The sequence below is a fragment of the Panthera uncia genome, chromosome A2, assembly GCF_023721935.1.
Source record: "Panthera uncia isolate 11264 chromosome A2, Puncia_PCG_1.0, whole genome shotgun sequence".
Lineage (NCBI taxonomy): Eukaryota > Metazoa > Chordata > Mammalia > Carnivora > Felidae > Panthera > Panthera uncia.
In genome coordinates, this window is record NC_064816.1 from 20,457,574 (window position 1) to 20,480,958 (window position 23,385).

General features: G+C 39.3%; 1 protein-coding gene across 6 annotated transcripts in view; it reads right to left on the minus strand.

The window, feature by feature from the left end:
- The window catches only part of SFMBT1 (Scm like with four mbt domains 1), a 130,799-nt gene that overhangs the window by 59,316 nt on the left and 48,098 nt on the right, over positions 1 to 23,385 (minus strand). For all 6 annotated transcript variants that reach the window (XM_049640694.1, XM_049640696.1, XM_049640697.1 and 3 more), the window contains one exon: positions 1,521 to 1,675. In XM_049640694.1, coding sequence (XP_049496651.1) covers positions 1,521 to 1,548 — 28 coding nt within the window. In that variant the 5' untranslated portion in view covers positions 1,549 to 1,675. The remainder of the gene's footprint in view (positions 1 to 1,520; positions 1,676 to 23,385) is intronic.

Consider the following 23,385-nt stretch of genomic DNA (forward strand, 5'->3'; position numbering starts at 1 on the left):
CTCTGCCCCTCTCCCCTGCTCGCACTGTCTCTCTCTCTCCAAAATTAAGAAAATTTAAAAAACCTCAATAAAGTTTTTTAAAAACCTCAACAGTGAAAAAAGAATGTCATTAATTTAAAAAGCAAACAACATAATAAATGAGCCAAAGACATGAAGACACTTTTACTAAAGAGGATATAAGGATGACAAACAAGCACATGTTCAACATCACTAGCCATTAGGGAAAGGTAAATTAAGACCAGGATAAGGTGTCATTACACACCTTATCAGAAATGACTTAAAAAACAGCGACAATACCCAGTGGCAGAGGGGATGTGCAGAAACTAGATCTCTCATCCATTGCTGATAAAAATGTACAGCTACTCTGGAAAGTAGTTTGGCCATTTCTTTATTAAACATATGACCCAGCAATTGTGGTCCTGGGCATTTATTCCAGAAAGATAAAATCTTACGTATATGATTGCTCACAGCAGCTTTATTTGTAATGGCCAAAAACTGGATGCAACCAAAATATACTACAACAGATGAACAGTTAACCAAACTGTAGTACATGGAATACTACTGAGCAATGAAAGGGAACAAACTTCTGATACACACAAGAATTTGGACAGCTCTCAAGAGCATTATCTTGAGCGAAAAAAGCTAACCTCAAAAAGTCACACACCTGGGGCACCTGGATGGCTCAGCTGGTTAAGTGTCTGACTTCGGCTCAGGTCATGATCTCACGGTTCGTGAGTTCAAGCCCCGAATCAGACTCTCTGCTGACAGCACAGAGCCTGCTTCAGATCCTCTGTCCCCCTCCCTACCCTTCCCCTGCACCCATGCGCACACTTGTACACGTACGTGTACACACACACACACACACACACTCTCTCTCTCTCTAAAAAATAAACATTAAAAAAAAAGTCACATACTATGTGATTCTATTTATATAACATTTTTGGAATGACACAGAGATGGAGAACAGATTAACAGCTCCCTGGGGTTAGAGGAGGCTGGGGGAAAGTAAGGGGGAGACGTAACTATGAAGGGGTAGCAAGGAAGAGCTCTTTGTGGTGATGGAACAGTTCTGTATCTTGACTGAGGTGGTAGTTACAGGAATCTGCATGTAATAAAATGACAGAGAACTACACACACTTTCTACCTTGTCAGTTTCCTGGCTTTTATGTTGTAATATACTTATAGGAGATGTAACTAGTGGTAAACACAGGACCTGTCAGTACCATCTTTATAACTTCCCATGAATCTACAGTTATTTCAAAATATTTCAAAAGTTACTATCAAAATTTAAAAAAAAATTTAAAGATGTTTGTTCATAAAAGTCATTTGCTTTTCCAGCAAACGTTATGAGTACCCCCTAGTGCCAGGTTCTCTGCTAGGTACAGAGAAAGATGACTCACGCCTTCAAAGGGCTTTCTGTTCAGTGGTAGAAAGACAAGTCGGACAATACAGTACAGGTAAGTAATACAACTGTGCACTGTGCACTATGAAAAATGATTTCTGTTCAGCAAAGCCAGTACCTGCATCAAGCTGCTGCTCCCCGTTCATTTCCACAGAACATGGGCTGTCTTCTCCCCACGCAAAGGACAGGCCTTATGGTTCCGCTATGGTCTGAAAATTACTTGCAGGTCTCAAGCATCTGTTCAGTGGGCATCCAAGGGTCCAAATGAAAGTGCTGAAAGATAAAAAAGAACACATAAACAGCTTGAAGCCCCAGTGTGTTTACTCATTCCTGAGACCTGGCACCCCAGTCCGTTGAGAGTGCACATGAAACAAAAACACCTTGGCAGAAGAGATGGGATTATAGAAAAAACTGACACCTAATTTTGAAGAATGTATGTGTGGGTGTGAGTGTGTGTGCATACATGTGTATGTGTAGAGACAGCACTATCGCGATCTTGATATCTAAAAATTGCAACAAATTAACACGTATATGAATTAGTACTCTTTAAACTCAGATTGTAATCCTTAGCACCTTGACTCCTACCCACAAAAACTCTAATTCCTAATGAATTCCTGAAGGAAAAACGGTAGCTTTCAATGTTCTATCTTACCCAATGAATAAGATCAAGGATATATTACTTTATCTTTCCATTCCATTTATCGAGAATATTATGCAGAACCAAAACTTATCAACTACCTTAGTCTACAATTACACTTACAAAGGGAACCCCTCCAAAATAAGCCCTGAACCAATTTATTCTTTTTAAATTTTTTTTAATGTTTATTTATTTCTGAGACAGAGAGAGACAGAGCATGAGGGGGGAAGGGCAGAGAGAGAGGGAGACACAGAATCAGAAGCAGGCTCCAGGCTCTGAGCTGTCAGCACAGAGCCCAACGCGGGGCTCAAACTCACAAACTGTGAGATCATGACCTGAGCTGAAGTCGGTCGCTCAACTGACTGAGCCACCCAGGTGCCCCTTATTTATTCTTTTTTTAAAAACACAATTTTAGGGGCGCCTGGGTGGCGCAGTCGGTTAAGCGTCTGACTTCAGCCAGGTCACGATCTCGCGGTCCGTGAGTTCGAGCCCTGCGTCAGGCTCTGGGCTGATGGCTCGGAGCCTGGAGCCTGTTTCCGATTCTGTGTCTCCCTCTCTCTCTGACCCTCCCCCGTTCATGCTCTGTCTCTCTCTGTCCCAAAAATAAATAAAAAACGTTGAAAAAAAATTAAAAAAAAAAATATATATAACACATGCCTTTGAGGCCCCTTAAAAAAAAAAACAAACAAAAAAACCCACACAATTTTATTGGGGGCACCAGGGTGGCTCAGTCGGTTAAACGTCTGACTCTCGGTATCAGCTCAGGTCATGATCTCATGGTCTCATGAGTTCAAGCCCCACGTCAGGCTCTGTGCTGACAATGCGGAGCCTGCTTGGGATTCTCTCTCTCTCCCTCTCTCTCTGCCCCTCCCCCCCCACTCACGCTGTCTCTCTCTCAAAATAAACTGTAAACAAATATATTAACAAAACAACTTTATTGGGATATAATTCACATACCAAAATTTCCCACTTTAAGTGTATAATTCCACAGCTTTAATAAGTTTACAGAGTTGTGTAACTACCACTATATCCAGTTTCAGAATATCTCTGTTACCATGAAAAAACCTCCATTCCCACTTGCAGCTCCTCCCCATTCTGTCTAGGCACAGAACAGGTACCTGACCTGCCCAGGGCCCAACAACTAGGAAGTAGCAGAACCAGGTTTCAAACCAAGCAAAATGCCTATAGTCCATGTCCTCAAACACTGTATTTTACTGCCTCTCAATGGGAAACAGCTGAGAGTTTCTTTAACCATGGAAAGGAAATGATCAAATCTGTGTTTCACAAAAGATCACTCTGGACCCAAATAGAGAAACCAGAGGGAGTGATAGCAAAGACAACATACAAGTATAAAACTATGTGGCAAAGGACTCCATGATTAATGGGAAGTCTGGGTGGCTCAGTCAGTTGAGTGTCTGACTCTTGATTTCGGCTCAGGTCATGATCTCAGGGTAGCGGGATCAAGCCCCAAGTTGGGCTCCATGCCCAGCATGGAGCCTGCTTGGGATTCTCTCTCTCTCTCTCTCTCTCTCTCTCTCTCTCTCTCTCTCTCTCTCCCTTTCTCCCTAAAATAAAAAAAAAAAATTTTTTTAAAGAAGACACCATAAATAAAGTTCAAAAGTAAAGGAGTTTACCTTAAAAGTTCTCATTACAAGAAACAATTTTTGTAACTATGTATGGTGACTGATACTAACTAGACTGAGTTTGGTGATCACTTTGCAATGTATACAAACATCAAATCATTATGTTGTACACCTGAAACTAACAGAATGTTATTTGTCAATTATACTTTACTACAAATAAATAAATAAATAAACAAACAAACAAGACAAATGAGATGGGTGAAAATATAATGGGTTAATTTCCATATATAAACTCCTATAATTCAACAACATCAAAAAAGAAAAAATGGGCAAAATACATAACTGATCCACATTTAATGTTTTTATTTATTTTTGAGACAGAGAGAGACAGAGCATGAGCAGGAGAGGAGCAGAGAGAGAGGGAGACACAGAATCTGAAGCAGGCTCCAGGCTCTGAGCTGTCAGCACAGAGCCCGATGCGGGGCTTGAACTCACCGACTGTGAGATCACGACCTGAGGAAAGTCGGACGCCCAACCGACTGAGCCACCCAGGCGCCCCATAATTGATCTACATTTAAAAACATCAGAGTTAAAGCTTATTAAAATGTGCTCAATCTTAGTAGTAGTGACGAAAATAATTTTTAATTATATACTATTTTTTCACCTTTCAGATTGGTAAAATTTTTAAAACTAAATAGAATTGTTGGCAAGGAAGGTGGATGAATGGGAGAAATTGGGAGTACAGATTGGTACCTCTTTTTTTTGAAAAGAAATTTAATGAAACATAATTTAACCTACAAAGATTTATAAGACACAAACTCTCTGAGCAGTAATTCTAGTATTAGGAATCTTTCAGAGTGCCTGGGTGGCTCAGTCAGTTAAGTGTCCTACTCTTGATTTGTGCTCAGGTCGTGATCTCGCAGTTTGTGAGTTCGAGCCCTGCACTGGGCTCTGCGCTGACAGTGCAGAACCTGCTTGGGATTCTGTCTCTCCATTTCTCTCTGCCCCTCCCTGGCTCTCTCTCTCTCTTTCAAAATAAATAAATAAACCTAAAAAAAATAAAAGAATCTTGGGAATGCAAGCTGGTGCATCCACTCTGGAAAACAGTATGGAGGTTCCTCAAAAAGCTAAAAATAGAACTACCCTACGACCCAGCAATTGCACTACTAGGTATTTATCCAAGGGATACAGGCCTGCTGTTTCGAAGGGACACATGCACCCCAACGTTTATAGCAGCACTATCAACAATAGCCAAAGTATGGAAAGAGCCCAAATGTCCATCGATGGATGAATGGATGAAGAAGATGTGGTGTGTATACACACACACACACACACACACACACACACACGATGGAGTATTATTTGGCAATCAAAAAGAATGAAATCTTGCCATTTGCAACTACTTGGATGGAACTGGAGGGTATTACGCTAAATGAATTTAGTCTGTCAGAGAAAGACAAATAGCATATGACTTCACTCATATGAGGACTTTAAGAGACAAACAGATGAATATAAGGAAAGGCAAACAAAAATAATATAAAAACAGCGGGGCGGGGGCGCCTGGGTGGCTCAGTCAGTTAAGTGTCTGACTTCAGCTCAGGTCATGATCTCACACTCTGTGAGTTCAAGCCCCGCGTCGGGCTCTGTGCTGACAGCTCAGAGCCTGGAGCTTGCTTCAGATTCTGGGTCTCCCTCTCTCTCTGCCCCTCCCCTGCTCATGCTCTGTCTCTCTCTGTCTCAAAAATAAAAACATTTAAAAAATTAAAAAAAAAAAACAGGGAGGGGAAAAAAACATAAGAGATTCATAAGTATGTAGAACAAACAGAGGGTTACGGGGGGGGTGGTGTGGGAGGGGGGATGGACTAAATGGGTAAGGGGCACTAAAGAATCTACTTCTGAAATCACTGTTGCACTATATGCTAATTTAGATGTAAATTTTTAAAAATAAAATTAAAATTAAAAGGGGCGCCTGGGTGGCTCAGTCGGTTAAGCGTCCAACTTCGGCTCAGGTCATGATCTCACAGTTCGTGAGTTTGAGCCCCACGTCAGGCTCTGTGCTGACAGCTCAGAGCCTGGAGCCTGCTTCACATTCTGTGTCTCCCTCTCTCTCTGCCCCTTCCCTGCTCATGCTGTGTCTCTCTCTGTCTCAAAAATAAATAAACATTAAAAAAAAATTTTTTTTAAATTAAAATTAAAAAAATAAAATAAAAGAACCTTTCATACAAAACACATGTGTTGAAGGCTTCATAACCAGTGATGTTTGCCACAGTACTATCTTGAACAGTGGGAAACCAGATAACCTGTATATCTACCAAATGGGAATGGGATGACCAATACACTATGATACACCTATACTAGGATATACTCTACAATCATTAGAAGAATTTAGGTAGATCCATAAAAGCACATGGGAATGTTATCTATGCTGCTGAGTGGAAATATCACGTGAAGGGCATTATATTAACTTTTTAAAACCCTGTGTCCATTGTTTACTTGACTACGTGACTTTTAACAAATGACCTAACTCATTTGTGCCAATGGCATCACTTGTAAAAGAGGGAGAATAGTGCTGTACCTACTTCAGAGGACTGCTATGAGGATAAGTAAGACAATCCATGAAGAGCACTTAGCATAAAGCTGGCCACATGTAAATGCTGAGTTAATATTAACTTTATACAATGTTGACTGATTCGAGTTCCTATGGCACTTAGTGCATCATCTCTACACAGAACACCCGATCACTACATCATGGGTTTGACATAGCAAAGTCAGTGCTACGTAAATATCTGTTGGTTCACTAGGTTTTGAAGATGGCATCCACTGCTTATATTCATAAACTCTTGAAATATACCAGAATATTTTGTGCAAAGAGCCACCTAGTACAAAATGATAATATATGGGGAAATATTGAATACATAATATATTCAAATATATAATATAGAATAATCAAAGCCAAAGGCAAGAGAAAATGAAAACCACAAGTCTTATGAAGCTGAAAGCTAAGGCTATGATATTTGTTTTCAAACTTACAACATTACTAAGATTTTAACCAATGAACAATCAGTTCATCATCTTAATAGGATTATGAGAAATAAACTGCTGAAGCTTTTTGCTGTAGAACATCTGTTAAATCTCTTTCTTTATTGCTAGTATGCTCTCTTTCTATGCAATGAAGGGGGAAAAAAACAGTAAAATATCCAGGAGCTTAGAATATAGAAATTTTGTAAAAAAATTTTTTTAACATTTATTTTTGAAAGAGAGAGAGACAGAGTGTGAGCGGGGGGCAGGCAGAGAGAAAGGGAGACACAGAATCAGAAGCAGGCTCCAGGCTCTGAGCTGTCAACACAGAGCCTGACATGGGGCTCAAACTCACGAGCAGTGAGATCATGACCTGAGCTGAAGTCAGATGCTCAACCGACTGAGCCACACAGGTGCCCCTAGAATATGGAAATTTAACTCACTTTTCATTATTTCCTTTTGTTTCATTTATTTCCTATTCATATTAAATTGTTTTACTGTCTTTGTTTATTTTATCACTAATTTTGGTGATAATTTCTCTTGTGGTGACCAGAACACATTAGAGTTATTCATTTAAATAAGTTGTCATGAACTAACTGATCTGAACCTTGCTCATCTTATTTAGAATATTTCAGTGAGGGGCGCTTATATTACCCTATGCCTCTACTACCAGGCTTCACGTTGATGCACTTTGTTTTGAAGGCTAAGATTAAACACTGAGTACAGCATTTATTACATGGGAAAATTTACAATGATGCAACAGATTTCTGTAGGATGGATCCTCAGCCAAATGATTTAACAAATCCAACATAAATAACTCTTAAAGCACTTAGGAAGAAGGATAGGAACTCAGTGTGATTCCAGAGATATGTATCCAGTACATATAGTAGTTGCAAACAAAACAAAACAAAACAAAACTTTAATTCAGTAAGTATTTATGAGGTAGTTAAAAGGAAAATTCCCATTGAAATGTTTGAATTTTCACTCCTATCCCTCAACTTAACAGATGGAAGTCCAGTAACAATTTCAACTATGCTGTTAAATATGGTAAATGCAAACAATTCAGCAAATTAGATGCTCCATTTTGGGCATATTTGCAAAGTAAATGCCCTTACAGCAAATGCTAGTGGTAGAGTCACTGTGTTTTTTTGTTCCCCAACAGATATAGATCCCTGCTGGCTTTTTACTCTCTCCAATAGTCCATCATCACTCCCTGACCTTGTATACATCTTATCTGACAGGCTACCTAAATTAAATGTTTTGCTTCCATCTGTCAAATGTCAATGTAATTTGATTATTAAGCATAGAAATCTTCCATTGTTTCATTAAGTTGTTTATTGCCGTTGTTTTTAACCCACTGCTCCGTGTCTAACTAGGGAGATTAAAAAATAAATTAAGTCTAATAAAGTCAATCTTAGCCACTCACATCATCTAAATTAAATCTGACCCTAATTGAACTTTTCCATGATTATGTAAACCCAACACAGGGCATGTCTATCTCAATTGAACAAATCAGTACTAATGAATTTATAAAACCAAAAGAACTTCTAAACAATACCCAGAACTCAAGAATACCCTAAATTTTTAAGGTGTTCAACGTCACTAATCATGAGAAAAATGCCAATCAAAACCACAATGAAGTATCACCTCACACCTGTTACAAAGCTATTATCAAAAAGACAAGAAAACAAACGTTGACAAGGATGTGGGAAAAGGGAATCCTTGTGCACTGTTGGTGGGAATGTAAATTGATGCAGCCACTGTGGAAAACCGTATGGGGGTTCCTCAGATAATTACAACTAGAAATAACGTATGATCTAGCAATTCGCCTTTTGGGTATTCAAAGGAAACAAAAACACTAACTCAAAAAGATATCTACACTCCCATATCCACTGCAGCATTATTTATGATAGCTAAGACATGGAAGCAACTTACGTGTCCACTGACAGATGATTGGATTTTTAAAAATGTGGTATACACACACATATACACACACAATGGGATATTACTCAGCCATAAAAAAGAAACTCCTGCCATTTGCAACATAGATGGACCCTGAGAGCAGTATGCTAAGTTAAATAAGTCAAACAGAGAAAGACAAATGCCATATGATCTCACACATGGAATAAAAACAAAACACCCAAACCCAAACTCATAGATACAAAGAACAGATTGGTGACTGTCACACAAAATGGGTGAAGGTGATCAAAAGGCACAAATTTTCAGTTAAGAAATATGTAAGTCCTAAAGATATCAAGTGCAGCATGATGACTCACTGTCAACAACACCGTATCGTATATTTCAAAAGACAGTAAATCTTAAAGGTTCTCATCCTAAGACAAAAAGTTTGTATATGTGGTGACAAGTATTACTGAAACTTACTGTGGCCAGCGTTTTGCAATATATTCATATATTAAATCATCATGTTGTACACCCTGGACTAACACAATGTTATATCTCAATTATATTTCAATTTAAAAAGCTAAATTATGAGGCGATATTTTAAAAGTGTGGTTTTAGACTAACAATGAGAAATTTTTAAGTAAAATATGGCATAAGCATACAATGTAATACTACATGGCCATTAAAAATTGTGTTAGAGAAGCGGCACCTGGGTGGCTCAGTCAGATAAGCATCGGACTCTTGATTTCACTTCAGGTCATGATCTCGTGGTTCATGAGATTGAACGCCCCGTCGGGCTTTGTGCTGACAAAGCGGAGCCTGCTTGGGATTCTCTCTCTCTCTGCCCTTTTGTCTCTCTCTCTAAATAAATAAAGAAACATTTTTTAAAAGTTGTGTTAGGGGGTGCCTGGGTGGCTCAGTCAATCGAGCATCCAACTTCAGCTCAAGTCATGATCTCACGGTTCACAGGTTCAAGCTGTGCCATCAGGCTCTGGGCTGACAACTCAGAGCCTGGAGACTCCTTCGGGTTCTGTGTCTCCCTCTCTCTCTCTGCCCCTCCCCTGCTTGTGTTCAGTCTCTGTCTCTCAAAAATGAACAAATGTTAAAAAAAATTTTTTTAAGAAGTTGTGTTAGAGAAATGTTTTTCTTTCCAATAAAAATCCCAAAAGGGTATTTTATTTTAAAATGCTAATTTAAAATGCATCTGAAGGAGAAAATGTACAACCCAGCTACATTTTTGTAAAAGATGTATATGATGAGATAGTTCTATCAAAATATTAAAATAGTATGATATTAGTACAAGAAAAGACAAATACATCAGTAAAATAGGAATTAAAGAATTGGCTATCCATTCTGAGAGGCAAAAAACTGGATCCTTACTTCATGCTGCCACATAAATAAATTCCAGGCAAATTAAAAGAGCAAAACATGAAAAACAAGACTCCAAACAAATTTAAAAAATGGGAATATGGTTATAAACCCTGGGACAGCATAGACATCCTCAAGCATTGAGGCCATAAAATGGAACATTTAAAAATATTTAAAACTTCTGACTGGCAGAAAGACAGCATAAACAACTCTAAAAACCAAGCCCTAAGGGGATCCGGGTAGCTCAGTAGGTTGGGCGTCCAACCTCAGCTCAGGTCATGATCTACAATTCGATTCGTGTGTTCAAGTCTCATATAGGGTTTGCTGCTGCCAGCGCAGAGTCAGCTTCCAATCCCGTCCCCCTCTCTCTTTGACCCTCCCCAACTCACACACACGCTCTCTCTCTCTCAAAAATAAACATTAAAAAAAAATAATAAATACATTATATAAAAACCAAGCCATAGACTAGAAGAAAATATTTCCAGCATATATTAGACATAAAGGATTAACAGTCATAATCACAGAAAACATCTATAAATTAATAAAGAAAAAAAGGCCAAACCTAACGGAGAACAAAAGTCAGGTACGAAGAGGAATTTTAGAGAAGAAATGCAAATGATCAATAAGCATACAAAAACATGTTCAATGTCAAAGGCTAAAATGAGGTTTTTTTCATTCAGAATGACAAAAATAAAAGATTAATAACATCCAATACAGGTGAAATTATGGAGAAATGGATGTTGTCACTACTAGTTGAAGAGCACAAATGGGTATAACCCTTTTAGAGAGAAATTTTATTGCATCAAAAAATTTAACTTGCATTCTGTACAAACCAAGCAATTCCATTTCCAATATCTATTTCAGAAAAATATCCAAAGAGAGGGTGCCTGGGTAGCTCAGTCGGTTAAGCAACTGACTCCAGCTTGGGTCACGATCTTGTGGTTCCTGAGTTCAAGCCACGCATCGGACTCTGCGCTGACAGCTGAGAGCCTGGAGCCTGCTTTGGATTCTGTCTCCTTCTCTGTCTCTGCCTCCCCTCCTCCGTCATGCTCTGTCTTTCCCTATCCCTCTCTCTCTCTCTTAAAAATAAATAAGCATTAAAAAAATTTAATACCCAAAGAAGATAAAGAAATAAGCAGCATAACATTTTTTTTAAGTTTATTTATTTTGAGAGAGCGTGAACAGGGAAGGGGCAGAGAGAAAGGAAGAGAAAGAATACCAAGCAGGCTCTGCACTGTCAGTGCAGAGCCCAATGCAGGGCTTGATCTCACAAACCCTGAGATCATGACCTGAGCCGAAATCAACAGTCAGACACTTAACCAACTGAACCACCCAGACTCCCTGAAGCATAACATTTTCAAAGAAAGAGGGGCACCAGGGTGGCTCAGTCACTTAAGCGTCCGACTTCAGCTCAGGTCATGACCTCACGATTCAACTCATGAATTTGAGCCCTGCGTCAGGCTCTCTGCTGTCAGTGCAGAGCCCACTTCAGATCCTCTGTCCCACTCTCTCTCTCTTTCTCTCTGCCCCTCTCCCACAAATAAATAAACATTAAAATTTTTTTAAAAAAGGCATGTTATAATTTGGATAACTTTGAAAATATACCAAGTGAAAGAAGTCAAACACAAAAGGCCACATATTATATGCTTCCAGTTATATAAAATGGCCAGAACAGGCAAGTCCATAGGGACAGAAGGTAGAGTAGTGAGGGTGCCAAGAGCTAGAGGGAAAGACTACCACTATGCAGAGTTTCTTCTGGGGGCTACTGAAACACTATGAAATTAGATTGTCACAGCAGCCCTACAACTGAATAAAAACCATTATTCAGCTGTGTTGTACACAGCTAGTACACAACTAGTATGACATCGTATATCAACTATACTTCAATAATAAAAAAAAACCACTCTGGGGGCGCCTGGGTGGCTCAGTCGGTTAAGCAGCCGACTTCGGCTCAGGTCATGATCTTGCGGTCCGTGAGTTCGAGCCCCACGTCGGGCTCTGTGCTGACAGCTCAGAGCCTGGAGCCTGTTTCGGATTCTGTGTCTCCCTCTCTCTGACCCTCCCTGTTCATGCTCTGTCTCTCTCTGTCTCAAAAATAAATAAACATTAAGAAAAAAAAACCACTCTGCACTACTGTACACTTTAAATGAGTGAATTTCATGGTATGTGAAGTGTATCTTGATCGAGTCGCAAAAAAATAAAGTCAATTGTATTAAGAACACAACTGTGGGGGCGCCTGGGTGGCTCAGTCGGTTAAGCGTCCGACTTCAGCCCGGGTCACAATCTCGTGGTCCGTGAGTTCGAGCCCCACGTCGGGCTCTGCGCTGATGGCTCAGAGCCTGGAGCCTGCTTCCAATTCTGTCTCCCTCTCTCTCTGCCCCTCCCCCGTTCATGCTCTATCTCTCTCTGTCTCAAAAATAAATAAACATTAAAAAAAAAAATTAAAAAAAAAAAAAAAAAAAGAACACAACTGTGGGGGCGCCTGGATAGCTCAGTCAGTCGAGCGTCTGACTCCTGATCTCAGCTCAGGATCAGGTGAGACCAGGTCACGATCTCCTGTCTGGTGGGTTCGGGCCCCACATCAGGCTCTGCTCTGACAGTATGGAGCCTGCTTGGCGTTCTGTCTCTCCCCCTCTCTGCCCGTTCCCCTCTTGCATGCACTTTCTCTCAAAATAAACCTAAAAGAAGAACACACCTGTGCTTTAAAATAACATTATTTCCGTTTTCAAATACAGAAGCTGAGGGCAAGGAATCTGGGTACCATCTGGATATCCAACAGAAAGAACAAGGAGAATTTAGCTGTCACTGGTTTGTTTTAGTTAAGGTAATGCTGTGCTTTAACCAATAAATTCCAAATTACAGTTGCTTAATCCAACAGATATTTCTCACTCAGTGAAAGCCCAAGCAGGTGTTCCTGAAGAGTAGGCAACTGTCCTCTATGTGGTAATTCATCGAGCCAAGCGCCTTCTGACCCAGAGCGCTGCATCTTCAACACGGGTTCCCCAAATCATTCAGCATAGGGATCATTCACGTAGGTTTTCTTGATCCAGGGCTTCTACCCACATTCTATTGTTAAAATTCGGTCACATGACCCCATCTAACTACAAGGGAAGCTGGGAAATATAATGCAGTACTTCCCACTATTAAATATGAGTGTTTAGAATTAGTACTACCATTTTTTAGAACTGATATTAACAGATACTACCAGTGATTTTGTTCAAAGAAGCCTCTATGAGTCAACAGCAGTGATACTAATGAACTGCAATGTTACTGCAATTAGTCAATCAATATTTGCTGAGCACATACTATCTGCCACATACTGTGTTAGGCAAACAAATGGCGGGGGAGGGGGGTGCTGCCCTCACAGATCTCACAATCTAGTGTGGGGAGACAGGTAATAAAGTATATAGTATGCTGAATGAAAATAAATGTTAGGGGCAAAAATGAGGCAAGGAAGGAGGACACAGAGTTACTACTTTCGAAAGAGTACCAAGGCCTTAGTGATGAGGTGACATTAGCCAACACCCAAGGGTACCTGGGGAAGTACATTCCAGACAGAAAGCGCAAAGATCATGAAGTGGGAGCTTGTGTAGCACTTTCAAGGCCACTGCTGTTGGAGCAGAAGGATCAAGCCAAAGATGCTAGGAGATGAGCTCAGAAAGGTACCAGGGACCAGATTATACACAAACGTGTAGGCTGCTGTGAAGATCTGGGTTTTGAGGAAGACACTGGAGGGCTCTGAGCAGAGGAGGGACATAATCTGACCTCTCTTTCAAAAGGATCACTGTGCAACTGTGTTGAGAATAGACTGTCAAGTGAGCAAGGAGCCCAGGAAGATCAATAAAAAAGATCCTGGAACAATCCCAGCGAGCGTGTTAGTGGCTAGATCCACTAGAGCATCGGTGAAAAGGTTGAGAAGGATAGAAGGAAAACTGGATGTGTGGTGTGAGAGAAAGAGCAGCATCTGGGCTGACTCCCAAGTTTTTGGTCTAAGCCACAGAAAGGATGAAATTGCCATTTAGGGGAAAGGTTTAGAGGAGGAGTGGTTTGAGAATGAAAAATCAGGGGTTCCGATGGAAAATCGGGCAGTATGATTAATTTCTTCATCATTAAAGCTTCTTTCTTTGAGTTTCCAGGAAAATTTTTTTTCAATCAACAAAAGTGTAATTATTAACACTCCTTATATGAACAGTGGTTCCAACTTATGAGCTCTTTTCATATGCCATAATTCATTCAAGCTTAATAAAAACTCTTTAAAATATCTAGAATGGCTTCAATCTTTATTTCGCACCTTGGAAACCTTCTTGCCAGCTTCAGTCCCCACTCTCACACTTCACCTTTCTTTCCATTAGGTTTACTGATCGATCATCCATGAAGGCATTTCATCACACCAATTCAGTAACTTGCGCTGTTTTAGTGTTTAAAATCCTAATTTCAACACCCATAAATTTTCCATTAAAAGCAACTCAATGTCAACTTTTCTAACCCTTCTTTAATACATGTCTTTCAAAAATTTCAAGCATAAATATTTTTTTAAAACTGATTCATACTATAATGATGTTGGAAATCTCATGTCAACCAATTTATAAATCCCTAGTTCCAGCTATAAGTAGGACCACTTCACAGCCCTGTTCCCTCAGCAATTGCTAATAGTGACAATATTTGTACTCTGCACCACATATCAAGATTATGAAATCATAGTTCTGACATGATCTTTCATTGTACCAAGATATGACAGTAGCATTTAAAAATCATTTTTTTAACTTTATTTTTTATTTTTTAAAATTTACATCCAAATTAGTTAGTATATAATGAAGCAATGATTTCAGTAGATTCCTTAATGCCCCTTACCCATTTAACCCATACCCCCTCCCACAACCCCTCCAGCAACCCTCAGTTTGTTCTCCATATTTATGAGTCTCTTTTGTTTTGTCCCCGTTTTTATATTATTTTTGTTTCCTTTCCCTTATGTTCATTGGCTTTGTCTCTTAAAGTCCTCATATGAGTGAAGTCATATGATTTTTGTCTTTCTCTGACTAATTTCACTTAGCATAATCCCCTCCAGTTCCATCCACGTAGTTGCAAATGGCAAGATTTCATTCTTTTTGATTGCTGAGTAATACTCCATAAAAATCATTTCTTTATCCTTATCCTATAAGCTGGAGAAATGGTAGATGTTCTAGAGTACAAATATTGTCACATTCTTCATGGATGACGACTTTATTTATAGAAGCCAGTTACATGAGCACATGTTGAAATAGTCAATAGGTCTCTGTTCTGATTAAATAAGGAGGTATTTAGTTCACCAACATAAACACTGCCAAAAATGTACCAATTTCAATATTATAAAATGATTACATGAATAGACTACATTCAGTTATGAAAAGGCTTGAAACTGTTGTGTAATTTCATAGTGGCTGTTTCTCAGCCTTCTCACGTCAAATGACAGATCATTCTAACCCTACAAATGGTTGTTAACCATTTATCTAAAAAAAAAGAAGTCCTATATGAGTACTTACTGTGTATGTGCCTAGTACTTTTTGTGTGTTATATAGTAAATAAAACACTGCTGATAATATATGGTATGCATAAGTGTTAACTATTTTCAAATTCTATCTTATTTAATCCTAACCACTCTACGTAGCCTATACATGGTAACCCCATTTTACAGATGAGGAAACTGAGGCTCAGAGAAAAGAAATAACCTGTCAGTTCTTTTAGTAAGCAAACAGCAGGGCAGGATGTGAACCCCAGTCTGACTCCGGAGCCTGAACCCCTCTAGACTTCCAGGCTTTCCTCAGAGATCAGGCAGTGAGGGCGGCTGTGAGGTGTATCTCCTGTACCGTAATGTGATGGCTCCACATAACTTACACTCTAGTTCTTTTGTTTGTTACTTGTTCAACTACAAAGCTCTATATTGTTCTGGTAGAATGGGGAATAGCCAGGAGTCTGGATGGCACCTAAGTGTTACTATTTATGAACTTCTTCTGAAATGTTATTCTAGCAGGTCCTTAAACTAGTTCCTATGAAAGAATAAAAGCCTAATTAAAATAAAATCTCTGAATTACTGAATACTTATGAAAAGGAAAACAGAAGGCCCTTATTCTTTAAATGACATGATAAACTAATCTTGAAGTGTTTCCAGAGAAAAGGATTTAAAAGAATTTATGTAATTTATGACACTTTTTTGCTTCGAGTGTTAAGATTAAAGTTTGTTCATAAATAGGTTAAAATTCCAGTTTACCTCTGTATGCGCCAAGAAACTACATTCTTCATAGCTCTGCACAAAGTTAAGCTCAGTCCACATCTACCTCTCCAATTCTGTAAATCACACTCCGAGTAGCCTTGTTAAGTCCTTCCCTCTCTCTTCCCCTTGCCCTGAATCCTGCATCCGTTTAGCATGGCAAAGCCCCGTTCCACGTAATGGACTGCACTCAGTCAGTCCACTCCTTGCTGTCAGAAAACTGCGTTCTGGGCCTTCTGTATGGCTATATGACCTGGTCCTGGCTACAAAAGAAGAGAAAGTATGCTGGGGAGCTTCTGGGAAATATACTCTCACTCTCAATGAGAGAAGCAAGATAGTTTTAAAATATGGATTACGCATTCTACTTCTCTTGGGGCTCTTTCAGTGCTAGATGTGGGTATAACACCAGCATGTAAACTCCATGAGGACATGCATCGTTTCATTCAACTGATATTACTGAATGCCTATCAGATGCGAGGCTCTGTGCTGGGCAGCAGAGTAATGAACAAATGAGACTAATAATGTCCCTGCTCCTAAAACATAGCTAACACTCAATTAATATCTGTTGAATTAATGAACTGCAAATTAAAATGATCAATTACTGAACACCAATTTTGGCAGAACCATTTTTAAATTGTAAAACTTGTAAGTGTAACTGAAACTAATATTCAGATAATTGTATATATTGCACCTCTAGACCAAGCAGTTTTTGCTATATGGCCAAGTAAACACATACACACTTCTTTTTCTTGATACCAAAGAATATGTATGCAAAAAGTACTGGCAGGCAATCATACTTATTATAAGCAATTTTCGATGTCTCATCAAAAAATGTATGTATGCAGGGGCACCTGGGTGGCTCAGTCAGTTAGGCATTGACTCTTGGTTTCAGCTCAGGTCATGAGCTCACAACTGGGGAGGATTCTGACCCCACATCGGGCTCTGCACTGACAGTGTGGAGCCTGCTTGGGATTCTCTCTTCCTCCCTCTCTCTCTCTCTGCCCCTCCCCCGCTCCCTCTCTCTGTCTCTCTCAAAATAAATAAACTTAAAATATGTATGTGTGTGTGTGTGCATGCGCGCGCACGCATGCTAACTGAAAGAGAAAGTGCCCCTTTAGTATTAATTTTGCTATACCTCTAAGGAATATGTTTAAAGAGAAGTAGTCAATGAAAATTTAAATCAAAATTCAAAATCTGATTAAAAACAAAACTATCGTGAAAGGTAAAAAGGGAAAGTCAGAGCTAGGAACAAAATAATGAATATTTTTTAACTATTCATGAATTTTGATATCCTTATTCCCCTATTCTCCCTCCAATTACCATGACCAAGAAGAACAAGTCATATGACTGTAATTTGGATATCTGGTAAAGGTGGCCTAAAACTCCCAGACAGTTAATCAAATTTACATTAAGCTAGAAGGGAGTCTGGCAGTGGGACAGAATAATACTTAAAAGGGATTGATCGTCAAGAGACCAGAGATACTAATATAGTTTAACTGTAGAGCTCAGCTACAGGCCAAATAAACAGAAACCAGAAATAAAGGCCTCCAAATGTTTTTGAAGTTCTTAGCTCAAGGTTAAGGAATTGACCACAAACCAAAAAGATCCAGTTCAAATCAGGCCTAGAAAGTTACTTAATTGTCTTCACCTTCCAAATAGCTACCCATGTGCTCATCTCATTATAGGTAGCCCCCAGTGAGGGGAAGAGGGAGGGTCTGAAAACTCCCTGATAACTACGTTAGAAATCAGAAAGGCAGGTCTATGAGAGGAAACAGCAAGTACACATACACACTCCAGGAAAAAAAAGCCTGTATCAGATGAGGCCAAAACAAACCTCAGTGTGACAGTCCACATTGCTCTCTCCCTCTAAATTCCTAGTGGCCTTAGATGTGTTATTTTATTGCAAATTCTCTGGTACATGAACTGTTGGAAGTAACATAAAAGCCAATTCTATTTCGTTAAAAGCAGACTATTCTCTTGAAGAGAATGAGAATCAACAGAAGCTAAATAATGAGTACAACTAAATTTGTTCTACCCAAAGTTCAGGACAGTAAGTATCTTTAAAAACATCACTCAGCAAAACCAGTGGAGGTGTTCAGAAGGGAATCCAGGTCTCTTTGACTCTGTGCCTTTGTCTTCGCCGGTTGGGCAAATGCTTCTCTGGACAATGGACAACAAGACTCCTAGCTGGGGAGTGGCAAGTAGTGAGAATGGACTAGACAAACCATAAAAAGGAGACTCAGCTTAAGTTCCCCAGGCTATCATTTTGCTAGCTCAGCTTCCCTAACTGTTACATAGGGAATATACATATATTGAGGGGTTCTGAAGACTAAAGCAGAATTTACATAGAATAGAGCACCACACAAATAGCAGGCACCTAATAAATCCTATTCATTAGATTATTAGAAATATGTCTACACCCTTATATTCCCATACAGTTGTGTCTTCTCAGCTAAGGAAGTTAGGGGTCATAAATTTTAGAGGTGACTGAACCAAAAGTACAGGATGTTTAATAAAAAATTTTAAGTGGTTAACTTAGCCTTCTAAAGGGCAGAAAATCAAGATGTAAGAATGATCAACACCGTATCAAAAGTAACCAGACAGTCCTGATAAGGAAGCGTGAGGCCTTAGGAGCCAGACTGGTGGGTATGAGTCCCAGGTGCATGCCTGCTTGCTGTGTGGCCTTGGACAAGTTGTATCACCAATTTATGCCTCAGTGTCATCACCTATAAAATGGAGATGTTAACAATGGCACCTATCTCATAGTTACTCTGATTATTCAATCCATTAGTGCATGTAAAAGTTTATGGCACAGTAAGCCCTCAGCGCAGATTAGCTATTTTTGCTTTAACAAACCTCTTAGTAGAAGAATGAAGATACTATTTCAAGGGTGATTCCCAACCTCTCAGTACTTGGAATACTCTCACTTTGCTTACCAAATACCCTTCTAACTCTTTCTTCCTAGCAAAGTTATACAGTAACTTTGCTTTAATTAACATACATTTCTTTATTATTTGATGGAATGGAAGGAAAGGGAGTTTAAAGAACAGTCAAAAGGCTAAAAAACAATCAGTGTGATAAACAGCCACCATCAAAAACCTCAGAATCAGCAGGAAAGCACATAAACAAAGCCTCCACCCCCAAGGGAGTGAAGAGGCTTCTTCCTTACCCCCAGAGGCCTGGAGAAGAGTGGGTGGCAGGCAAGCTATAGTGACTAATGTCTCCAGATCCCTGGGAGGCTGCCTTTTGTCCGATCATTCACTCAACTTTAACCTCTACTCACTCTTCTCAAAGCCTTCAACCAAGGGTGTGATGTTGAGGCAGGAGGCTTTGGGGGTTCCACTGCTTTGTTTTGTTCTATTAATATTAAGCACACAGGTATTTTTTTGAAAGCTTTATGTCAGACTTTAAAGACTCCTGGACTATAATCACATGTGCAGTACAATTAATTCATTAGGATGTTTTAAGACATTTAAGGCCCTAAAAGCAGATCATTGGTTGTAACTGCCAAGGACCTTTGGATAGGCTACTACCCCTCAAAATCACTGTAAGCACCAAAACAGCACGATCAGTGGGAACGTCTCCCCACTCCTGGGCAAGGCTGCTGCCCGCCTGGGGCATCCCTGGGAAACTGTGTGGCGACTGTCTACTGCAAATTCGGGCCATCAGGTCACGCTCCACAAACCTAAGAAGCATGATCAACATTTAATAACAATGATAGAAGGAACAAGGATAAGGATTTAGAAAAGGCATTAGTTATTTAGAAAACAAAACAACTCTTCAGTAGCTTTTAAAATAAGTGCTTCGAGGAAAGGAGTAAACCTCTGGTTACTACTAGAGATAAACTGGAACACGTTACATGTGTAAAATAATACAGTGCAAAAAAGCTACGTAGACATAAGGGGGAAAAAAGCCTAAATTATGCGTATTAGGAAACTAATTAAACTCATACATAAAACCAAAACCCCCACCAGGCAGAACAACAGTCTACCTGTTACGCTAGAGATCAGCAGGGTGCTTGTAGCCTGTGGTTTGTTCAGCATTAGAACTTAGCTGCAGCTTGTTACTTGCTTTTGTAGAGTTCAATACCCACATCTATTAATCTATTAAACTTCCTCTGAGAACTAGAAGTCCTTATGTTAAATACACAGAAATTTTTGCTTAAGTCTCTGCCCCTTTTAAACAAGAAATGATGCTTCCCCTTCCCCTTTTCTATTCTTTCTCTAAAAACAGTATTTTTCCTACCATTAAATTATTATTTAAGTAAACTTAAATACAGTACTACAAAGACTAACATTTTTCCAAGATTAGCACTTACCAATTCCACTTTCTAGTGTGTAGTACAAAAATATCTATGTAATTTTCAATTCTTACTAATACTGACTATGCTACACTAAGTTTCATATTGTATAGGAAAAAATAGGTTTTATAAAATATAAAACTTCTTTCAGCCTTAGATAAAACTATAACTGAAACAGAGACAGATGCCTGAAGTCATCAAAGTAAGCTGAAAAGAATTCAAACCTTTGTTATTTGCAAACTAACACAGGATGGGCTTGAGGCAAGTAAATGGCTATTGATATCTATTTCAGAGGGGCAAATATTCCAGCACCATATATGAAAACTGTTCTGATTTATATTCCAAAGTGCGGAATGGAGTGGGCGGGTGGGTGTGGGAGGCAGAACAAGGTTATTGTTTTAATTGTTGTATTTAAACTGTTGAGAAAATAAATGAGCTAGTTGCTTAAAACACCCAGGAAAAACATCATCATCACAACTCAAAAGCACACACTCAAAATCATTAATGTGTTTTCTTCAATATTTTCTTACAAGACGTGAGATTACAAATGCGGTACTATTCTCTATTAAAGTATAAAAGAAAACTCAATTCACTTGTCTAAACTCACATTAAATCCGCCCAAAATGATAATCTGAAGATGACTACAAACTCAGCCACATCAGGTTTGCAACTTCACGGCCTCCAGCCAGACGACGAGACAGGACACTCAGTCAATCCTTGCTGACTAGGAAACCCAAAGCTTGAGGAGGCTTAATGCCAAATCTAACTATCAAAAAGTCATAAGCTTACTTCAAATTCCTCTCAAAACAATGTTTTAAGAAAAAAAAATACCAATAAGCCATTCAAACAGCACAGTACTACTCTTACCCGAATCTTAAACAAAATGTCAAATTCAGACTGCCAGTTAGACTTCAAAAAGCCACTTTAATGAAAAAGTCTTGTCAAGACAGTTTTCCCAACTGTAACAAACACTATGGATTTTTGGCATTAAACAGAGACATCTGTAAAGCAAATGATTAAAACTACCAAAACAGACATGACTGCCCCAGGGCTGCCCGGCCAACTTTGCAATTTCAGAGGGATACTGATGGAGACGGGTGAAGGCTGAAGAGGAAATTTTTTCTACTTTACTCAAATGACGAGTGATTAAGTTCAATACGTAAACATTTTCCTTTTGCTCATTCCTCCCCCGAATAATTAGGTACTTTATGCTCACATCACTCTCTCCTTTTCAGACATTTGCTTCGTGCCATCAGAAACTATACAACACACTGCACGTGGACATGAACTCAACTGCCTGGGAGATGTTTAAAAAACCTTTGTTTCACTAACCACAGAGATTGGTGAATCTAAAAGCTGGAAGAAACTTTAATAGGTAGCACCTAGTCCAATGGTCCTCATAGTTTTGTGGTTACCTATCCACCATTCTCATGCCCCAACATTTCCACAAATAATTCCTCTCCATTAACCTAGGGTGCTTCTCTAGCATGTTCCTTGAGGAGGAACCTATCTACGCATCCTTGAGTGGAAGAAGTTATCTATTCTATGTCAAGCACCACTGATGACACAGTAACAAAAAACTCCCATAAGTGCCTTCTGGGACAATCTATACCACTTCTGAGTTGCTTCACCACAGTTATTCCAAAGACAGGTCCTAAGTTCCCTCACCATCCTGAACTTCCTCTGAAATACGTTTCAGTTTATCTGTATTCCAACAGGACACAAAAGAATAAATTAAAGCCTGAAAATGATTATGATTTCATTTTATTTCTTAAAGAATTCTCTTTTTTAATGTTTATTTATTTTTGAGAGAGAGGGAGGGAAGGAGAGAGACAGAGAATCTGAAGCAGGCTCCCCACTGTTAGTGCAGAACCCAACGTAGGACTCAAACTCACAAACGGTGAGATCATGACCTGAACTAAAGTTGGCCGCTTAACCAACTGAGCCACCCAGGCGTCGCTATGATTTCACTTTAAATAACCTACTACTTATGTGACCAGGCAAAATATTTCAAAGCTAAGTTTGCTCAGTTTATCAGACTTTGATCCTGAGATCATGGTAATCAGGCTTAATGGAACAAAGAACGGTTCCTTTCTCAATGTGTTCCTTTAAAGTCAACCAATCACAGAACTAAATAGATTTTTTTTTCCAAAAAAGATATATAATAGCCAATAGGTACATGAAATGGTGCTCAATATCATGAATCTTCAGGGAAATGAAAATCAAAACCAAAATGAGATATCACCCCATACATGTTAGAACAGCTATTATCAAAAAGACAGAAAGTACTGATGAGAATGTGGAGAAAAGGGAACCCTCATGCACTGTTGGTGGGAATGTAAACTGGTACTGCCACTATGTAAAACAGTATGGAGGTTCCTCAGAAAATTAAAAATAACACTACCATATGAGCCAGCAATTCCATTTCTAAGTATCTGAAAGAAACAAAATCACTACCTGAAAAGATATCTGCACCACCAAGTTCACTGCGGCATTATTTAGAATAGCCAAGACATGGAAGCAACCTATGCGACCAACAATAGATTAATGAATAAAGAAAAGATACTGTACTTACACAACAGAACACTCTTCAGCCACAAAAAAAGAAGGAAATCCTGCCATTTGCAACAACGTGGATGGACCTCGAGAGCACTATGCTAAATGAAGTAAGTCTGAGAAAGACAAATGCTGTATGATCTCACTTATATGTGGAATCTAAAAAACCAAATGGGGCGCCTAAGTGGCTCAGCTGGTTAAGTGTGCAACTTTGGCTCAGGTCATGATCTCACAGTTCGTGGGTTCGAATCCCACGTCGGGCTCTGTGCTGACAGCTCAGAGCCTAGAGCCTGCTTCAGATTCTGTGTCTCCCTCTCTCTGTGTCCCTCCCCTGCTTACACACTCTCTCTCTCAAAAATAAACATTAAAAAAGTG